General features: G+C 33.8%; 3 protein-coding genes across 3 annotated transcripts; 1 reads left to right on the top strand and 2 right to left on the bottom strand.

Moving 5' to 3' along the window:
• Nucleotides 1–14: 14 nt before the first annotated feature.
• LOC106773004 (60S ribosomal protein L28-2) lies at nt 15–2,148 on the bottom strand. Its single transcript, XM_014659665.2, has 3 exons — nt 1,964–2,148; nt 1,525–1,688; nt 15–298 (listed from the first exon to the last, which is right to left on the bottom strand). The coding sequence occupies exons 1-3, from the start codon at nt 2,109–2,111 to the stop codon at nt 158–160; spliced, it is 453 nt and encodes a 150-aa protein (XP_014515151.1). The 5' UTR covers nt 2,112–2,148; the 3' UTR covers nt 15–157.
• A 956-nt stretch (nt 2,149–3,104) lies between these two features.
• Nucleotides 3,105–8,316, bottom strand: LOC106774176 (uncharacterized protein At1g51745). Its single transcript, XM_014661059.2, has 3 exons — nt 7,639–8,316; nt 5,487–6,547; nt 3,105–4,664 (listed from the first exon to the last, which is right to left on the bottom strand). Exons 1-3 carry the CDS (start codon nt 7,827–7,829, stop codon nt 3,568–3,570), a joined length of 2,349 nt encoding a protein of 782 aa, XP_014516545.1. The 5' UTR covers nt 7,830–8,316; the 3' UTR covers nt 3,105–3,567.
• Nucleotides 8,317–12,214: 3,898 nt separating this feature from the next.
• Nucleotides 12,215–17,130, top strand: LOC106773559 (RWD domain-containing protein 1). Its single transcript, XM_014660253.2, has 11 exons — nt 12,215–12,391; nt 12,577–12,642; nt 12,765–12,832; nt 13,398–13,431; nt 13,610–13,679; nt 13,830–13,887; nt 14,128–14,256; nt 15,525–15,616; nt 15,952–16,030; nt 16,565–16,643; nt 16,719–17,130. Exons 1-11 carry the CDS (start codon nt 12,385–12,387, stop codon nt 16,799–16,801), a joined length of 765 nt encoding a protein of 254 aa, XP_014515739.1. The 5' UTR covers nt 12,215–12,384; the 3' UTR covers nt 16,802–17,130.
• The last annotated feature ends 182 nt before the right edge of the window (nt 17,131–17,312 follow it).

The raw sequence follows: 17,312 nt of genomic DNA, 5'->3' as shown, positions 1-17,312 counted from the left end.
TGAAAGCTATGAAATACTAGTTCAAGTTCATATTGAATACTTCATAAATAATTGCATATTCCAAAACAACTCAGGAAATTTAGACAGGAGTTCTAAAATCACAAAAAGAGGGCAAAAACGAGGGTGTAATGCAAGTTAACTCGGTCTCAATTCCCTTTCACTTCCTACCAGAGACCTTCACGGCCTGTCTGTTCCTCTTCTTCACACCAGACTTGGCAACTTTGAGGCTTCTGTTAACAGCACTCAACCTTGCAAGGGCGGCCTTCTTAAGATCAGGCCTGTAGTAATTATCCGCAACCTGAAATTTGTTGTATTGTTTTAGGAAAATGAAATCCGATAAATGTAATATACAAGGTAATAGCACAAAAAGCATTTGCAGCAACAATTCACAAAATAAGAGCAACCATTAAGTAAGAAACGGCGTGAAATTGGATAACATTAAAACCAAATAGAGATGTGCAAGAATAAGTCGATTAAAAATTAAGAGTAAAAGCAGTACTGTTGTCAATGCAAAAAAACTGAAATAGGCTGACTCATTGGAGCGAGCAAATTCACACGAAGGCCATATATATTGAAGAAATTTTAGATGCTATAACACTAGAGAATGAATAACCAGTAAAACAAATCGGGTTAATGAATTCCTGAATAATAAAAAGCTCAGAAGCCAAGCGTAACATGTATATTTCATTAAAGAATCCCAAAAATAAGGATTCTTCTTATATGTTAGAGGCTCATCACCGCTGCTGAGTCTTGCTGGCAAAACTCCAGAAAGGTACATTGCCCAACCAATACACAACAATCACCAGATCCAAATTACATACACTTAGGTAACTTCTACAAATCAAAGAACGATTACAAAACTTCTCTTCGCATTAGTTAAAATGACACCATGGATGTCACCTCGTGACTGTGCAATGACTGGATAATAGGAAAAACATGTACTAATATAAGGAAATTAAGAACAAATTCCATTTGAATTTAGTTACATTAAAGCAAACAATAATTAATCGAAAATAAAGCAAACAAGAAAAATATATTTGACGTAATAATAGAATCAAATTCTCTGAAGAATAAATTCATGAATGGTCGAAGCTCAGAAGCCAAGCGTAACATGTATATTGCATTGAAGAAACCCTAAAAAAGGACTCTTCTTATATGTTAGAGGCTCATCACCACCACTGAGTCTTGGAGGCAAAAGCCCCAAAGACATTTGTTTAGCGCACAATACGCCCAAAACAAGGCACAATAATCACCAAATTAAAAACGCACAAGCATTAACTCCACCAAACCTATGGGCATCAACAACATAAATCTTGTTTTCACATATGAAAATGACACCAATGTTGAGATCTTAGAAGTGTTCAGTCACTAAAATTATGGTGTAAGCGTCTACAACTAGGACGTTAAAGAACGGAATAGTTATTGGAAATAACAAAGGAATCAAACGATAAGGAATTAGAACGAGAAGATCATACCAAAAACATAAAAACCACGAAGCTTTAAGAGACATTTTTTTTCATATACCTGATTTTCAACGGCTTTTGCCATCCTACGGAACTCCTTCTTCATCACAGATTTGTGGAGCAATGAAGCAGGCTTGTTCTGCTTCTTTGTCTTAGTTGTAGCCAACAAAACAGATAGATCCTTACCAACAGGCTGAATGGTAACAGTTTTCTTGTTTGCCAAACCTAACATGCCAGTGAAAGAACGAATTCAACTTAAAACAATTGAAACAGTGTGATAAAATCCATAAAAGATTTCTTAGACGACGCAAACTCGGTGATCAAAGACAAAAACAACATTTTAGAAGTTTCAGAATTTCAATATATGCCCAAACTCTACCTACCTACCCAAATATTATAACACGAAAAGAATTGGCATTTCGAGTACCCAATTTCAAAGATCAAAATTATCCATTTTTTTCCCCAAACGATAAAAATAAAAATTAGAGAGAGCAACATACCAGAGAATTTGTACGAATTGAGGTTGTAGAGATTGTTGGACTCTCTGCTGAATTCGACGCTCTGAGTCCCTCTTCCGAACTGTTTCACTAAGAAGGAGTTGTTCTTCTTCACGATCTCCCACACGAGTTGCCCTGGAACAGTCGCCATTTGCTCCTTCTACCTGCAACTCACAACTAGGGTTTTGCGTTAGGCTCTATATTTATATAGGACAGTGAAGAAACCCTAAGTTTATCAAAATGAACTAACCGGGTTCGGAAGTTCGACCCGTTAATCCGTAATCAAGATCCGTGAAGGGTTGGTTTGGATCTGATTCACATAGCCCATTAACATGTAATCAAAAATATTAATTTATTTTACCAAGACATATTAATAAAAATCTTAATCTTACTATTCCTTATATCTTTTGTTAAAAAAAAAAAAAACAATAATAACCATTTCTCTCATTGAACATATTTTAAATTAATTTATTTGTATTAAAAATGATGGATAACTTTTTCATAGAGTAAAATAGAAATCTTGAAATCTAAGCAAATTCAAATACATGCTATTTTTCTTATCTTGTTTGTAATTTTAGTTTACTGATATAGATTATTCATCGTTATAAAAGTTATTAATGAGATTTTCATAGTTTGGTTGATTGTTATAATTTATTAATTTTTCAAAGCAAGTTTTTCACCAAAAAAATTACATACAAAAATTGACATATAGTTGATGAATATAATTCCAAATAAAATACTTAAATAAAAAGGTAAAATGTAATATAATTCTATACTTTTTATTTACATTTTTTCCTACACAAGTTAATGATATATAATATATTTGTAAGAATCTTTTTATGAAAAGTTGGCTGAGATACTTCATTCAATCAATTGGAAAACGATGAGGAATAAACACGAACAGTTTGAACAAGAAACACCAAAATTAAAAGTACAGTTACATCGTTTTGTTCTAGAACTATCAATATTCCAACATGATACTGTAGTAGAATAATTATTCTCTTGTTTCTTTTGAATGCTACTTAACAACAGGTTAAATACTTAGAACGATGAAAGAACACCCACAATAAAGAAGAAACATGCAGAGATGAAAGATGAGAACTTTATGTGGGGAACCTGCATTATGTATTGATGTGATAACAAGTTTGCATACAAAACACAATAAATTGAAATGGGGATTGATCCAAATGTTCTCATAATTGCATTTTTGTTTGTTTTTAGCCTTGTAGGATTGATAGAGGTGAGTATAAAATGTGGTTATTGAACCTCCGTAACATCCTAATTCATTACTTTTTAAGAACCTAATATCAGGTAAAACACCTAATACTAGATCATCCCTCTTTACACCTCATCCAATGTTACATTATTTACAGAGCCAAAGAGAAGCCTCAGATGATTTAACACCTACAGTTCTACATGAAAATGGTCTTCAAATTGTACAGAAGATTCAACCTTCATGGCAGAATTTGTGGGGCTGCAAACTGTGCATATAGTTAAAAGAAGTAGATAATATAATGGTCTGCAGAAGTAAACCAAAATCTCTCAAATTACCAAAGAAGCAACTATCCGCACCACCATTCATTGTAAATCCTTCCCAACAACACAAGTCATGGGTTGGTCGATGATGTTGGTAATGCCCGGTGCGTAGACCGTGCTTGACCACTCACTGCTTCATTTATCCTACTGAACACTACTTTAAGGGGAATGCAAGCTATGACAGGACCTTTGAGCTTATCTACCACTGGTTTTCTCTCCTCTTCTGACTGTTTGTGACCTGTCAATGAAGACAACTTCCGGATCTTTTTATTCATCAGTCCTGTTTTCTTCATCTTCGACGATTTAGGTGAAAATCGCGTCGAATTCTTGGAATGTATTCTTCCGGTTACCAAGTTTGGCTTGGCCATGCAAAAGACATCACTAGCTTCCATGTCACATCCACTGCCACTCAACATTTTATCACAATGACCCTCTTCCAAAACCTCAACTGCCAAAGGGTGCCCAATGAAGGCTTTGCCATTCAGTTTACTCACAAGAGAAACCAATGGAACGTGTTGTGGCCGGTAGCTGGATTTAACTTCTAGCTTAACATCGTATAATGAAGCATCAGAACAATAGTTTCTTCCAGGGAAATCTGCCATTTGATATCTGGAGTTGACAGTGAAGCGTGAATGGCGATAAGGAAGTAATCTTTGAGGTGTGAGAGATCCATCAGGTAATAGCTTTGCCTCTGTTGTTGTAGCCTTGATATGCTTGTTCAAGTCCCGAAACCCTTCTAGTTGGCCTTCTGCTACAGGTTTGCTTTTAACTTGAGAATTACAATTGTATGAAGTATGCAGTGCATCCATTCCATTCCAATCAACTTTAGAACCAGCACCCTGGTAAGAAGTTCCATCTGAATTTCCTATTCCTGGCAAAGAAGCACTGGATTGGTGGTCTGTGTCCACATATTTTCTTGAGATATGTTTTATATTTTTACTTGTATGTCTTGAATTCCTCTTTCCTTTTGACTGCCACTTTGAACTACCTTTGTCTTGTCTATGGCCAACAATATTGTGACCAGCAGCAGAACTGGTACAACCAGGTTCGTTCTTGCCCTCGTCTCTCAATGACACAGCTTCACATTGACTAACATTACAAGATTGTTGTCCCAATGCACTAACTTGAGGCTTGTCAGGTGAACATGAAACCAAAATGGGTGACAAAGCTGGCAAAAGAAAACACAACAGTGAATGTCAATTATCCAGCCCACATCTTTTCAAACCAGGACACACAAAAAAGTAAAGTTGTAGTACGGCTAAACTAAAGCACTAGAGACAAAATATAACTTGCAATATTTTACAGCTTTCAAGTCTCAACGAGGCTTTTATAGATTAAATATAAAATGGATAGCAATAAATATGCAAAACTCTGGAAAGGAACACAATCACATGTAAAACTAATATATTTACACTTACACTAGGGCTCAGTAATGCAACTTTAAATAATCAGTTTGCACACATGATATTGGGACATAAGCAATGAAAAAGTAGACAAAAGCAACTCACAGTGGGGAAGGGGGAAAATTATACACATCAGATAAAACAGTTTCTGAAAAATGAGCAACACAAGTGCCACTTGTTCAAAAGGTCAATGAATCTCAATATTCTCCTTACAAAGAAGCCAACAATAAAACCATGCTTCAACCTAGTTTATTCAACTGTTCTAATCAATATGTATGTATGATCACTGTGCCTCTTCCAGGAACTACTTACATTCCCATCTCGTTTCTAACTTATATGTTGTGGCTAGGGCCTCACAACACAAACTATTTGGCTTGCTTTCACAACATACCATCTAAAGGCCTAAATCTAGTATGAAAATAAAAGGGAAAATTAAGTATTGGAGAAAAAGTAAAGAAAATTTTATCAGTAAGCGAGGGTGGGGGATCACAAACCGCAAGGCATTTTGATGAAAATTGTAAACATTATACGTGCAAACACATTGCTTGGAGAGAATATGCTATAGATATTCAGATGCTATGGCATACCCGGAGTGTGTTTCTCCTCCTCAAGAACCCCAACAAACGGCACATCAAATAGTTTATCAGGAGAATCTTTGCCAACTAGCCCTGGTTGGCCACAAGTTTCATTCTCCTTGACCCCATGATTAATTTGTGAACCATCATCTCCACTACCATGGTCAGGAACAATTAATGAAGTCCCATTCTCACAAGCAGCCTCAGTACTATCTGAATTATGTGTTGCCATTGGAAAAGTTTTCTTTGAATCATTAGAATCTAATCCTGAAATTCTTCCATCAGTTACCCCGCATAGTGGAGAACTGTTTGAACTGGGAAGCTGATCACAAATGACAGGAACTGACACCATGGCTGTACTCTCCAGAACTTTAGTCAAGGGCCGGCGTCGATTTTTCCGTTTCAAAAACTCGTGAACATTTGTCACTTGTGATCTCTTCCTTTTCAATGTTGAAGAATAACCTTTACCACCATTTACAGATGTTCCATTTGCCAGGCAGTTCCCTGTGGTAGAATTGTTGAGTGAAGCACTAATGTGCTGACCAATCTCAGTTGCACCTGTACCTTGGACCTTTTTCTTCGACACTACACCAATGCCCAAGTCCTCAAGTCCTCTCATTCGCTTGACTCCTTCAGATCCATCATCTTCTGAATCATTAGGTGTTCTTCTCCTCCTTCCTTGCACTGAATGCATCTTTAAAGAACCATTGTGATTAGGCACTTCAAAAGATATAACAGATTGCGACATTTCCGGAGCTGAATTAGAATTGTCATCAGAGTCACTCAAATCATCAGTCACATCTTCAGAGTTAGACATGAGTGGTAATTCCCCAGCTGATTCTCCATGTTCACTACCAGGTTTATCCAATCCAGAGGACAAACTTAATGATTCTTTGTCCATGTGAGCACTCTCTAGTTCAAGAGCATGAAGAATGGCATCTTCCCTGCGAGCATACTTCACTGCCTTCTTGTTTGAATTAGCAGCTGATGCCTTTGCCTTCTCGATGCACTCATCATACTCTCCACAGCGAAAAGCTTTTACCCGCTTTGATTTTTCAAGATTATACCAATCCCTATATCACAGAGCAGTTTTTCTCAAAATAAGACCTTATCCAAATTTAAATGCACCTTAATAACTCAAACAAATTTGAGAAAGTCAACTGTATTACACAAGCTATAGTTTTTTTATATAATGACAACAAATCAAATTTGAAGTTGCAGTGGAAAATGGGTTAAGTTCCCTATTAACAAACAGGTTACAGTTCTGCTGGAAAGAAAACCCACATCCAAAATAGTGGTGACAACAACCAAGTTCTTAAACAGATCTAGTTATTCTGAAAATCTGTTTGTAGCCTATATGGCCATATAGGAAGTAGTGATCATAATTTTCCTCCAAAAGTCTGTATCGTTCAATTTAACATTCCGGATGCATGTACAAGGTGATTTCTTGACCTATGTCATGACAACCTGTACATTGGATCCACTTATCTGAACAATAGAGAAAACAACTTTATAAGTCTCAGTCTCATCAAAAGAAGTTTATTGGAAAAGACCTTTTAATACCTCTTCCGCCTTGTACAGTTTTAAGTAGACCAATAATATTCATTTTCCAGTTTTAAAAGCTCCAAAGCTCAATGGCTAAAAAATTTCTCAGCTAACTCTGGGGAAAAACACTTACTCAACAGAGAAGATGAGGTAACATAATTAAGAAACTGAAAGAAAAACAAGTTTATCCTATAATAAGAGGAACCAGAACTACCTAGAAAATCACTTTAAAGCAATGGTCCACATCACTGGCAAAAACCAACATCTCATTAAGGACACATAAAAACTTGCCCTGCGTATCTCTAATTCCCAATTCCCTAATCTGCAGTGAAAATGGCACTTCAACAAAAAACTGCCCCCCTCACACCACCCAAAAAAACCATAAAAAATTTCAATGATCAAACCAATATTATATGATTCATATCATGCAGCTACAACTCCAACACTTTCTAATTAAGGATGAAAATAGATGGGAAAAAAGTTCAGACGTGAGTATAAGCAAAAACATTAAGAAAAGTTGAGTAATTAAGGATTAAAATAGATGGGAAAAAAGTTCAGACATGAGTACAAGCAAAAGCATTAAAAAAAGTTGAGACAAAAAAAAGAAGAAGGGACTGACACGCTTGCATCCTCACGACCTAAGAGCTTGACGGGAGTACCCGATCTCGGAGAAACCAAACAACTCTCCGACAATTCGTGAAGACCCAATATCCGACCCGGCCACCATGACCCATTTCTTCGCCGGACCCAGACCAACCCACCCACCGACGCATCGATTCCGTTCACGTTCGACTTTCCTGAGCTACCCATTTAAAAAGGAAAAAAACCCTTAAACCCTTTGTCCTTCTTTTCTTAAAAAGAGGATATCAATCCCAAAGCGCCATCATTGCAGAGGTACCCATGTTGAGAAAGGGCCCAAAAACCTGGCTTTTGCGCAAAACAGAAGAAACCCAGAAAGGCTAAGAGGCTAAAACCCCATTAGAATTGGTAATGGTGCATGCAGGTAGAAAAGGGTGAAAGATCTAGGAGCTGGTAAGGATAAAAGGGGAGAAGGGATCTAGCTTGAAAGTGAGGGTTTTTTACATTCTACTAGAGGATGGTGGTGGTCATCCGTGGCAAACACAGAGGGTACGGACACATAGAGTGAGTAGCAGTGAGTGAGAAAGAGAGAGAAGAAAAGAGAGAAGCGGTTTCTTTCTTTCCGTGAGAAAGAGAGAGAGAAAGGGGTTGAGAGTTGGGGTTGTTGTTTGGATCAAAACGTGACATTTGGTATCTTTAGGCGATGGCCCATTAAAAAACATTACACTACAGAAACAGGGAGGGAGGCAGTGTGACGATGTGTTCGTTTTTGGTGTTTTGGGTTTTTTTTCTTAAGAAAATAAAAAAATAGTGTTTCGTAGTACACAGGTTGTCAGGTTTCACCTCTGTTGTCAGCCTACATGTATTTATTATCATTTTCATCTTTACAATGTTTTACACTTCCATGTGTGATTTGTAAGATATTTAGGTTTTTAATCTCTGTGTTTGTTTTTTCAGTTGAACACATTCAAATGTCAATTCACCTTCTCCTCTGTTCTGCTTATGTTTTTGGAAAGTGAAAAATCTTTGTTCAATGAAGTTACAGCTAACAAACAAGCATACCATTGGCCGAAAAGAGAAAAACATAATGGATAAAAAAACCGTTAGAAATTAAAGTTAAAGGTAATAGATTGAAAAATATAAATATGTTGTTTTAATTTTATTATGTTTGCTCCTTTATGGTATATTCACTTCTGCAGTTGATATGATTCAAAGAATATTTGTATTGTATTTCAAATTGTAATAATTGGAATTTTGTATTATAATTTAAATCAATATTAGAAAAATTGTATTTCGTGTAAATAAATCTATATACATATTAAAATATTAACAGAATGTATAGTTTCAATATAATAATTAAATAATTACAATGACTATAAATTAATATTTCATTAATGTGAATCTTTACCATGCTATAAAAAAATACATGTTTCACAAAATTGAACAGCAAAAATATAAGCATATTATTATAGTTTTATATATCTCACTGAGTGTTTTCCTTTAACGCATTATTATTGTCTGAACAAAAAATCATCACAACAATAAATATTAATTTCAAATTCAAAGCATGAATTGACATAGTAAGAAACTTATTTCAAGAAAATGAAAGATTTGCTTAGTTGGTTTTGTTGTGATAAGAAAAAATGGAAATGAATTAACAAGTTTAAAACTCACTTGCTTAAAAAGAAAAGGCTTACTTGAACAAAAACAAATAAATATATGCAAATGTTGGTTCTTTAAAAAACAAACAAATTTAGATACAAAACAATAATGATTGGAACATGGTACTTGAAAGAGAACATCAACTTATTTGTATGGATAATTGTATATATGTCAAACATTCATCTTGAAATCATGTCTTACAAGTAAGGAAGTTCGATCAATCATTTAGGAGAAATGGCGAGAAAGGAAAGGAGTGAGGTTAGGAGGCAAAAGTTAAAAAACTATTAAAAGTTGGTTTTGTCATATACACCATATAACTTGCAAATGTGGTTATAATAAAGAAGGCAAGTGACTAGTGGAATATGTGCACAAACTTCACTCATTTAAACATGGCATGCTCTTAGGATGTGTGTCCCCTCCCTAACACTGATAGTTTAGTTGATGATGCATTGGATCATCAAGTTCTTAGCTTCTTAGACACTTATTTTAATATAATAAGATACATATGTATCATCTGGACAAGGACCAAACCATCTTTATCAACAAACGTGTTAAATATTATTGTGTAGTTATGTCATTCAACTTAAAGAACACATGAGTAACCTATTAGTGTCTCATGGATAAGATTTCCATCACCAGATAGGGAGTTGCATAAAAGTTTATGTGGACAACATAGTGGTTTGGTCGATTTGTGAGCATGTGGATGACTTAAAAGAGGTGTTCAGTCATATTAGACGTGATTAAACCCCTCCACGTTCACCTTTGGGGTTAGAGAAAACAAGTTCTCATGCTTAATACTTATCGTTTGTGGCGTAGAAGCGAATTCAGATAAGTGTGACGGTTTTTAGAAATGAGAAACCCACAAAGCTTAAAGGAAGTGCAAAGGCTAATTGGACATTTGACCTCCCTCTTAAGGTGTATGGCTAGACTTGTAGAAAAACATATCAATCTTATAGATAATGAATAAATAAACTTCTTAAAAGTGGGACGATCGGTGTGAATCTGCTTTCACTGAAATGAATACATGAATTGCAAATGTACTTAGTGGTAATAAAAGAAGTTATAAGTGCAACCATGATTCAAAAAGCTTTAAAGCAAAAACTTGTGTGTTTCATTGATACGGTATTCTAGGATGCAGAGACATGTTACCAGCAAATTGAAAAGGTAACATTGGCACTGTTACAAGGTGGTCAAGGCCTTACTTTCAGAGTTATCAAGTGGTTGTTCAAACAGACCACCCATTTGCAAAGATTATAAGAAAGTCATGCTTGACTGGTCAAATGGTCAGTTGGTTCGTTTGTCGGAATTTGACCTTCATTTTGAATTGTGTGGCTCGGTTAGAGGCCAACACTTCGTAACATTTTTTTGTTGAATTGTAAAGACAAGGCGACCATTCAGATTAAACCTGGAAACTTTACTTTGATGGATCATCTAATAAGAAAAGTAAAGAAGTTGAAATTGTGTTAGAAGGGTCAACAATATTAAAAGCATTTTTCAGTGTTTAAGTTTAACATATCCAACAACTTTTATTGAGAAGTGTAAAAGGTGTCAAAAGCACGTATGTTAATAATGTTAAGATGTCCCCTCAAAATTGCACAACATATCCTTCCCCTAATTGTTCGTCCAATAGGGAATGAACATTGTTGGATCTTTCTCATTCGATCATGCTTAAAAGAAGTTTATGCTCATGCCTATAGACTGTTTCACTAAGTGGCTAGAAACAGAAACTTTGGAAACCATAACCTCTCGACAAGTGTAGATGTTTGTATGGAAAAACATCGTATGTTGTTTTGGTCTTCCTCATACGATCATTATTGATAATGATCATCAATTTATCGACAATAACTTAACAAAATTATAAAAAAGGTTTTGACCAGAGAGGTTTTAACGAGACATCCAAAGCAAGCAATAAAATCATATTCAAAGTCATTATTTGCAAATCGAGTGTGTTGATTCTAAACGATTAAGGAAGGATTCTAAAAACCCCTCCCATATATTATATGAATCACTTTGTTATGCAAAATAAGTTATATAAAAAAACCCTTAATGAATGGTCTAACGTGAACGGTTAAGGAAAAATTACACTAACAGAACCCTAACTAAATGACCAAGAAAGAGTTACGAAAAAAATTAATGCCAAACATGTTATTTGTAATAACTTAAATGATTAAAGTCGAGTTCTAAAGAAAATGTTTTCGAGAAATCTTATTATGCTTTGCAATTGTTAACTATGCTGAAGACACAATCAATAAATAATGAAAAAAAAATTAAAAAAATTAAATTAAATTAACTTCATTAATATAAAGTGAATTATGATTTTTATAAAAGACCAATATAAGAGTTGACAGCTTATACTATAAAAAAAAAGTAAAAAAAACTCATACGAACAAAAATATTAAAATCTTAAGAATTAAGAGCACTTCAAACAATGTTAGTGATTGATGACAAGATTATAAAAGATTAAAAGAAAATAAAAATTCTTTAGCATAATCAATATTCCACTTTATTTAAAAAGGTTAAATATGATTTTTAGTACTAAAATTATAATAAGGTACAATAAATATGATTTTTAATACTCTAACTATAATAACTATAATAACTATAAGCGAACTTTGAAAAACACGAAGAAAAACTATAAGCGAACTTTGAAAAACACGAAGAGAAGATTTAGAGAATAAACGGTTAAAAAAGAATATCAAGAATATATATATATATATATATAATAAAAAGCAAACAAAATTTATTTATAAAAAAGAACATTCACTCATTGACATAAAAATAAAAAGTTTATTTTTTAGTGAATAAATAGTTATTTATTTACTAAAAATAAACACACAAACAAATCCATCCTACATATTTTCAAATAAATAATTATTTTAAAAACACTTATTTTAAATTTAAAGAATACACTAACTCCGTGAAACACAAAAAGCTAAAAAAACGTAGGGATTAAATCTCGTTACTGCTCGAATCCCTCGTTAAAACGTACCGTTTCAAGGAAGCAGTGTTTCAGTTGTTAGGTTTCTCTGTGCCAAGCTACACCCTCTACACAGTGCTATTTCTAGTTGTAATGCTGCCCTGACGTCGCCTTTCTATTCACTTTCACTCGCATCAATTTCCAACCATGACGGGTATTTCTTTAATCTTAATCTTTCTACTTTTCCCCTCTTTAAAGTTTTTCATTTGCAATTACATGATATGTTAACTTTATTCTATGGGTTTGGTTGAAAATTGATTATTCAATTATGTTTGGACTCTGGGTAAATTCCCAACAGCGTTAATTAGGACTTATTTGTTGCCGTGTTTTCTTACGCAGACTTCAAACAAGAACAAGATATGGAGATTGAAGCATTAGAAGCTATACTTATGGATGAATTCAAAGGTTTGTTTTTATATGAATGACATTTAAAATATTTCTTCATTATCATGCTAATTTACTTGGCATTCGGAATTTTTCTTCACTGAGAAAAAAAGGCTTAATTTTCGTTTGACGTTCCATGGTAGAAATACACCCTGGTGAAAGTGGCTTAAATACTTCCAGTCGGTGCTTCCAAATAAAGGTTGTTGCGCAGGTAAATGTTACTCCTTTTAGTATGGTTTATCGTGTTTTGCCTTTTTTATGTACTTCTTGCAAGTCTGAAGGGTTGGTTTGTAACAGAACATAGTGGGTTTGTTTGATTCGTACTCCATATAGCTGGCCTCATTCTTACCTGGTGGGAAGTGCCTATGTTGGTGAAATTCATGGCATGGATAACCATGATAGTTCCTCTTATGCAGCTTATTTATGATGAGACATTTGGTGTTTTGTGTTGTTCTAATCCATATATTTGGAATGCTAGTTTACTTTTCTTTTTCTATTTAGTGAAATTCTTCTGTTGTTAAGAAGAAGAGAATAACATTTTCACACTGATGACACTCGTTGAAATAAATTGGAATAATATTAATTTCATCTTTTGGTTAAATGTAGCTTGTTTTGCAAAGTTTGCTGTAGTCTTAGCTTTAGGAGATTTAGAAGTTGGGTTTATTTACACTTCCCCCGACTGATGCAATCTACGTAGGGAACTGAGACGTCTTCCCAATCAAATAACTTAGCAAAACTCACCCTTATATTTATCTAAATACTATTCATCTGTACAGGACGATGATACTGATGGGCCAATAACTAATCCAGGTTTGTGTTTTCTTTCTCTTTAGTATATTTTCTTTTCCATGTTGGTGTTCAATTTGATCGGACACGTACTTTAGATGTTTGAATATCTTGTTTTTCTTCCCAAGATACTACTTTACTTTTGGGTGGAGATTCTTTACTGCATAATGTATGAAGGACGCATTTGATGTTTTTGTTTCAGCTCAACTGGCTTTGATATTTTCACACACAGAAAGATATCCCGATGAACCTCCACTTTTAAATTTGAAAAGGTTAGTATTGCTATTATAATTTTGTAATATTTATTATATTTTTGGTTGTCTGTCCTGTTAATTTCATGTGCATTATGATGTTTTCGTTTCATTTTATTAAACACTAATATTATGATGTTTTTTTTTTTTTTTTTTCATTTATACTAACAGTTTGCAAGGAATACATGTTGAAGATCTAAGGATTTTGAAAGAAAAACTTCTACAAGAGGTAGTCATTTTGCAATTTAGTGTTGGTATTTGATGTTTGATCAGATATTGTCTGTGTGTTATTCTTGCACTGGTTGTTATTCAGATTGAAAGACATCTTAATAGCCACTATAAATTTAATATGTTTGTAGTGATTAGTGAATTTTCATTTTGCACAAAAACTGATGGTTATGAAACTCTAGATTTGTGGTGGATTCTGGCTAGGCTATGGATATTTTAATGCAAAACCTGTGTTCCACAGGCTTCTGAAAATCTTGGTATGGCTATGATATACACACTTGTTACCTCAGCTAAAGAGTGGCTGTCTGACCGGTTCTGTCAAGACTCTGTTGATGGGAGTACTGAAGTAGAAGAGGCAGCCAAAGATGATGTAAGAATGTTGTCTGTTTTGTAAATTTCTTTAGAAGTTTTAGTTAGTCTACTTGATTTGAATTATTTTTACAGACTATTTCAATTATCACTTATAGATAAAGCCTATGATTATTATAATTAATTTTATGAAATGAGTTTTAGTTTTGGATGTTGGATATGCTGGGTGAAAAGTAGTTTATCTTTCATTTGAATCATCTAAAGTAATAAAAAATTTTATAGTAAAATTGCGATAAAGTTGGTATGGAATAAGAAGTCATTTGTAGGAGCTGGCTCTGTGTTTAAATTAATCAATTCAATTGTTGGTGTTAAATGGGAAAACAGAAGCTGGCTAGAAAATAGTTTCTTAGCTTTTCTTTTGATCATAATCTGTAAAATCTTGCTTATTTGGAAATAACTTTTTTCTGTAATAGAAAAATTTAAAATTATCTGATTTTCACCAATATTACCAAAGAAGAGAGAGCAATGTTACAAACATTTTTTAATGAAAACATATTATAATATCTAACATAAAAATGAACTTCCACACACAAAAATAACATAAGAAAGTTATTGAAGGTGTAATTCTTGTTATCCCTAAAACGTTTTAAAATTATTATTGTTACACACTGACTATAATTTTAATTACTTAGGCTAATGTATGCTTCGCGTATGTATCCTATACTTTTAAGAAATTGCTCTATTCCAGTTATTAAACTTAAAATTCATGGCTCATTAATTAATGAGTAATACTAACAAGATCACTGTTACTGAATGTTACGCTATCTCCAATAATATTTGTACCTTGCATTTGGATTTGATGCTTTAATTTTTTAATCGTAGATCTGGTCAGTGAAAGATATTATTTTAGCTTAGATGCCTCGTAGCTTCCTATGTTTTTTACTATAAAGGAAAATAATCATTTTCTCTGTAATATATTGCATTCAATAATCACTAGTGTTTATTATCCTATGTGGTAGATGTTTTAATTGTCTGATTTCCTCCTTTGGGATTGTCAGAAAAGCTTTCCCACTAGATTGCAGTTAGTAAATGATCATGTAGAATTGTAGACTAGGCATTTAATTTTTTTTCATATAATTACCTGTCTACTAATGTTTTCTAAAGGATTGTCCTGTAGTTCTTAATTATCATATTAGTTATTGTAGTAACTGGATTCATTTTAGGATGTCGTATTTCCTCTGCAATATGTTCTTTTTATAATTTCATGCATTTGCTTATGAAAGTGTGTTTTAAAAGCTCCCTGATAATTTTATCTATCTAACATTTTAGATAGTGATACCCCACGGAGAACCAGTTACTGTTGAAACATTTTTGGCATGGAGAGAAAGGTTTGAAGCAGAACTAGCATTGGAACGAGCCAAGTAAGCTCCTTTTAGTTTTTTAAGTCTTTTCATATCCACAATTTTGAAAGACAAAGGTTCTGTTGGCTAATCAATGTACTTCACAAGTCCATGTAACGACACCTGATTCGTGATTATCTGATGGGGTTTTAAATGTATGTATCATATATAGTAGGAAGAAGACGGGGGAAAGATAATGGGGGTGGGTGGATTATAAATTTGAAATGTAGAATCATTAACGAGTTAGTCAATCTCTTACCCAAGTTATTTTTGTTCACGAGTTCTAACTTGAAACTACTGATAATCTACTGCAACTACTTTCCTTTTAATGCTAAATCAATTTGTTCTAATTTCAGGCTAATGCCCGAATCTGTGCTCACAGCGCCTAAGGAAAAGAAGCTCAGTGGTAGACAATGGTTTGAAAGTGGAAGAGCGGTACCTTCATTTCCTAACTATTCTTATTCGTACCTAGTTGTCCTAAATTAATATTTGTTGTGTTAACGTTTTACAACTCAAGGGAATTTGGTACTTTCTGCTAAACTAAACCATTAACCTGAAATTGTTTTATATTTAGTTAAAAAGAAACTCCAACTGTTAATTGATAATGTCTGAGAAAAGGTCCACGGACTATAGAATTTGTTGGAAAATGGTGCCTTCCTATTGAAAGAGTTGAGATTATTATTGCAAAGTTTGAGATGTAAAATTTATCACTGGTGGCTCAGTTACCTCTAAATTTACTTCATACAAAATTTAACCACAGCAGTGTCTAATAGGTCCCGGTTGTTATCCAAAATTCCTTGTTAATTAATCTTGCCTGTAGAACAATCCATAACGGATAATTCTCTTAAAATTCCATTAACCATCGCACTTGGTTAATGGATCATGTTTTTTAGAATCTAATTCCCATTATAATTCTCTTAAATTTTGTGAACATATATAAATATACCAGCTATTTTTGTTCATTCACAGAAAGGTGTGGCTGCTGTCAATGAGGAATCTGATGTGGAGGACGAGGAAGATATTGACTTTGATGAAGATGATTTTGAAGGTACACTTCTCATTCTTTCTGTTTCTTTCAAACAAATCCTCTTAGTTTGTAAGTGTTGTATGTTTGTCTCGGCAGATGACGAGGAGGAGGATATGCTTGAGCATTATCTGGCTGAAAAATCTGATTCATCCGCACATTCTTCCAGGAGAGCTAGTTAAATTGAATATGCTGCTGCATATCCGGCAGAGTTTTACAGTTTGCATATCTGGCAGAGTTTTACATGTTGCCTCTCACTCTGAGGGAGAGGGAGTTTCTGCCATCTTTCTAGAAGTGGGGGTGATTTGGTTTATGATATTATCAGGTACAATGCAAAAGTGTTTGATGTGTGATATTCTATTTCACATGAGCACCGTTTGATATAAAAGATTTTTTTTTTTGTTTGTAGTCATCATCCTTGAATTGTAATGAAATCAGTGTCTTATGGATAAATAGCTTTATAACTCATTTTGAAGTAGAAGAAATAAGAAATTTTTTGTTTCAGTGGTTATATATCATGAATGAAATACGAACTCCTTGACCAATTTGGTCGGCTGAATGTCGTCACCAGAGTAATAAAAAATATTTGGCATTCCATTTTATTTTTAACCACTTGTAAATGAACATATAATGTGAATTTCGAAGTGATGGTGTATGTGGTTTAAGTTAAAAGTAATTCGATCTCATTGTAAC

The sequence above is a fragment of the Vigna radiata genome, chromosome 9, assembly GCF_000741045.1.
Source record: "Vigna radiata var. radiata cultivar VC1973A chromosome 9, Vradiata_ver6, whole genome shotgun sequence".
Taxonomy (NCBI): domain Eukaryota; kingdom Viridiplantae; phylum Streptophyta; class Magnoliopsida; order Fabales; family Fabaceae; genus Vigna; species Vigna radiata.
Note: the sequence above shows the minus strand (reverse complement) of the source record. Positions and strands in the feature narration are given on the sequence as shown.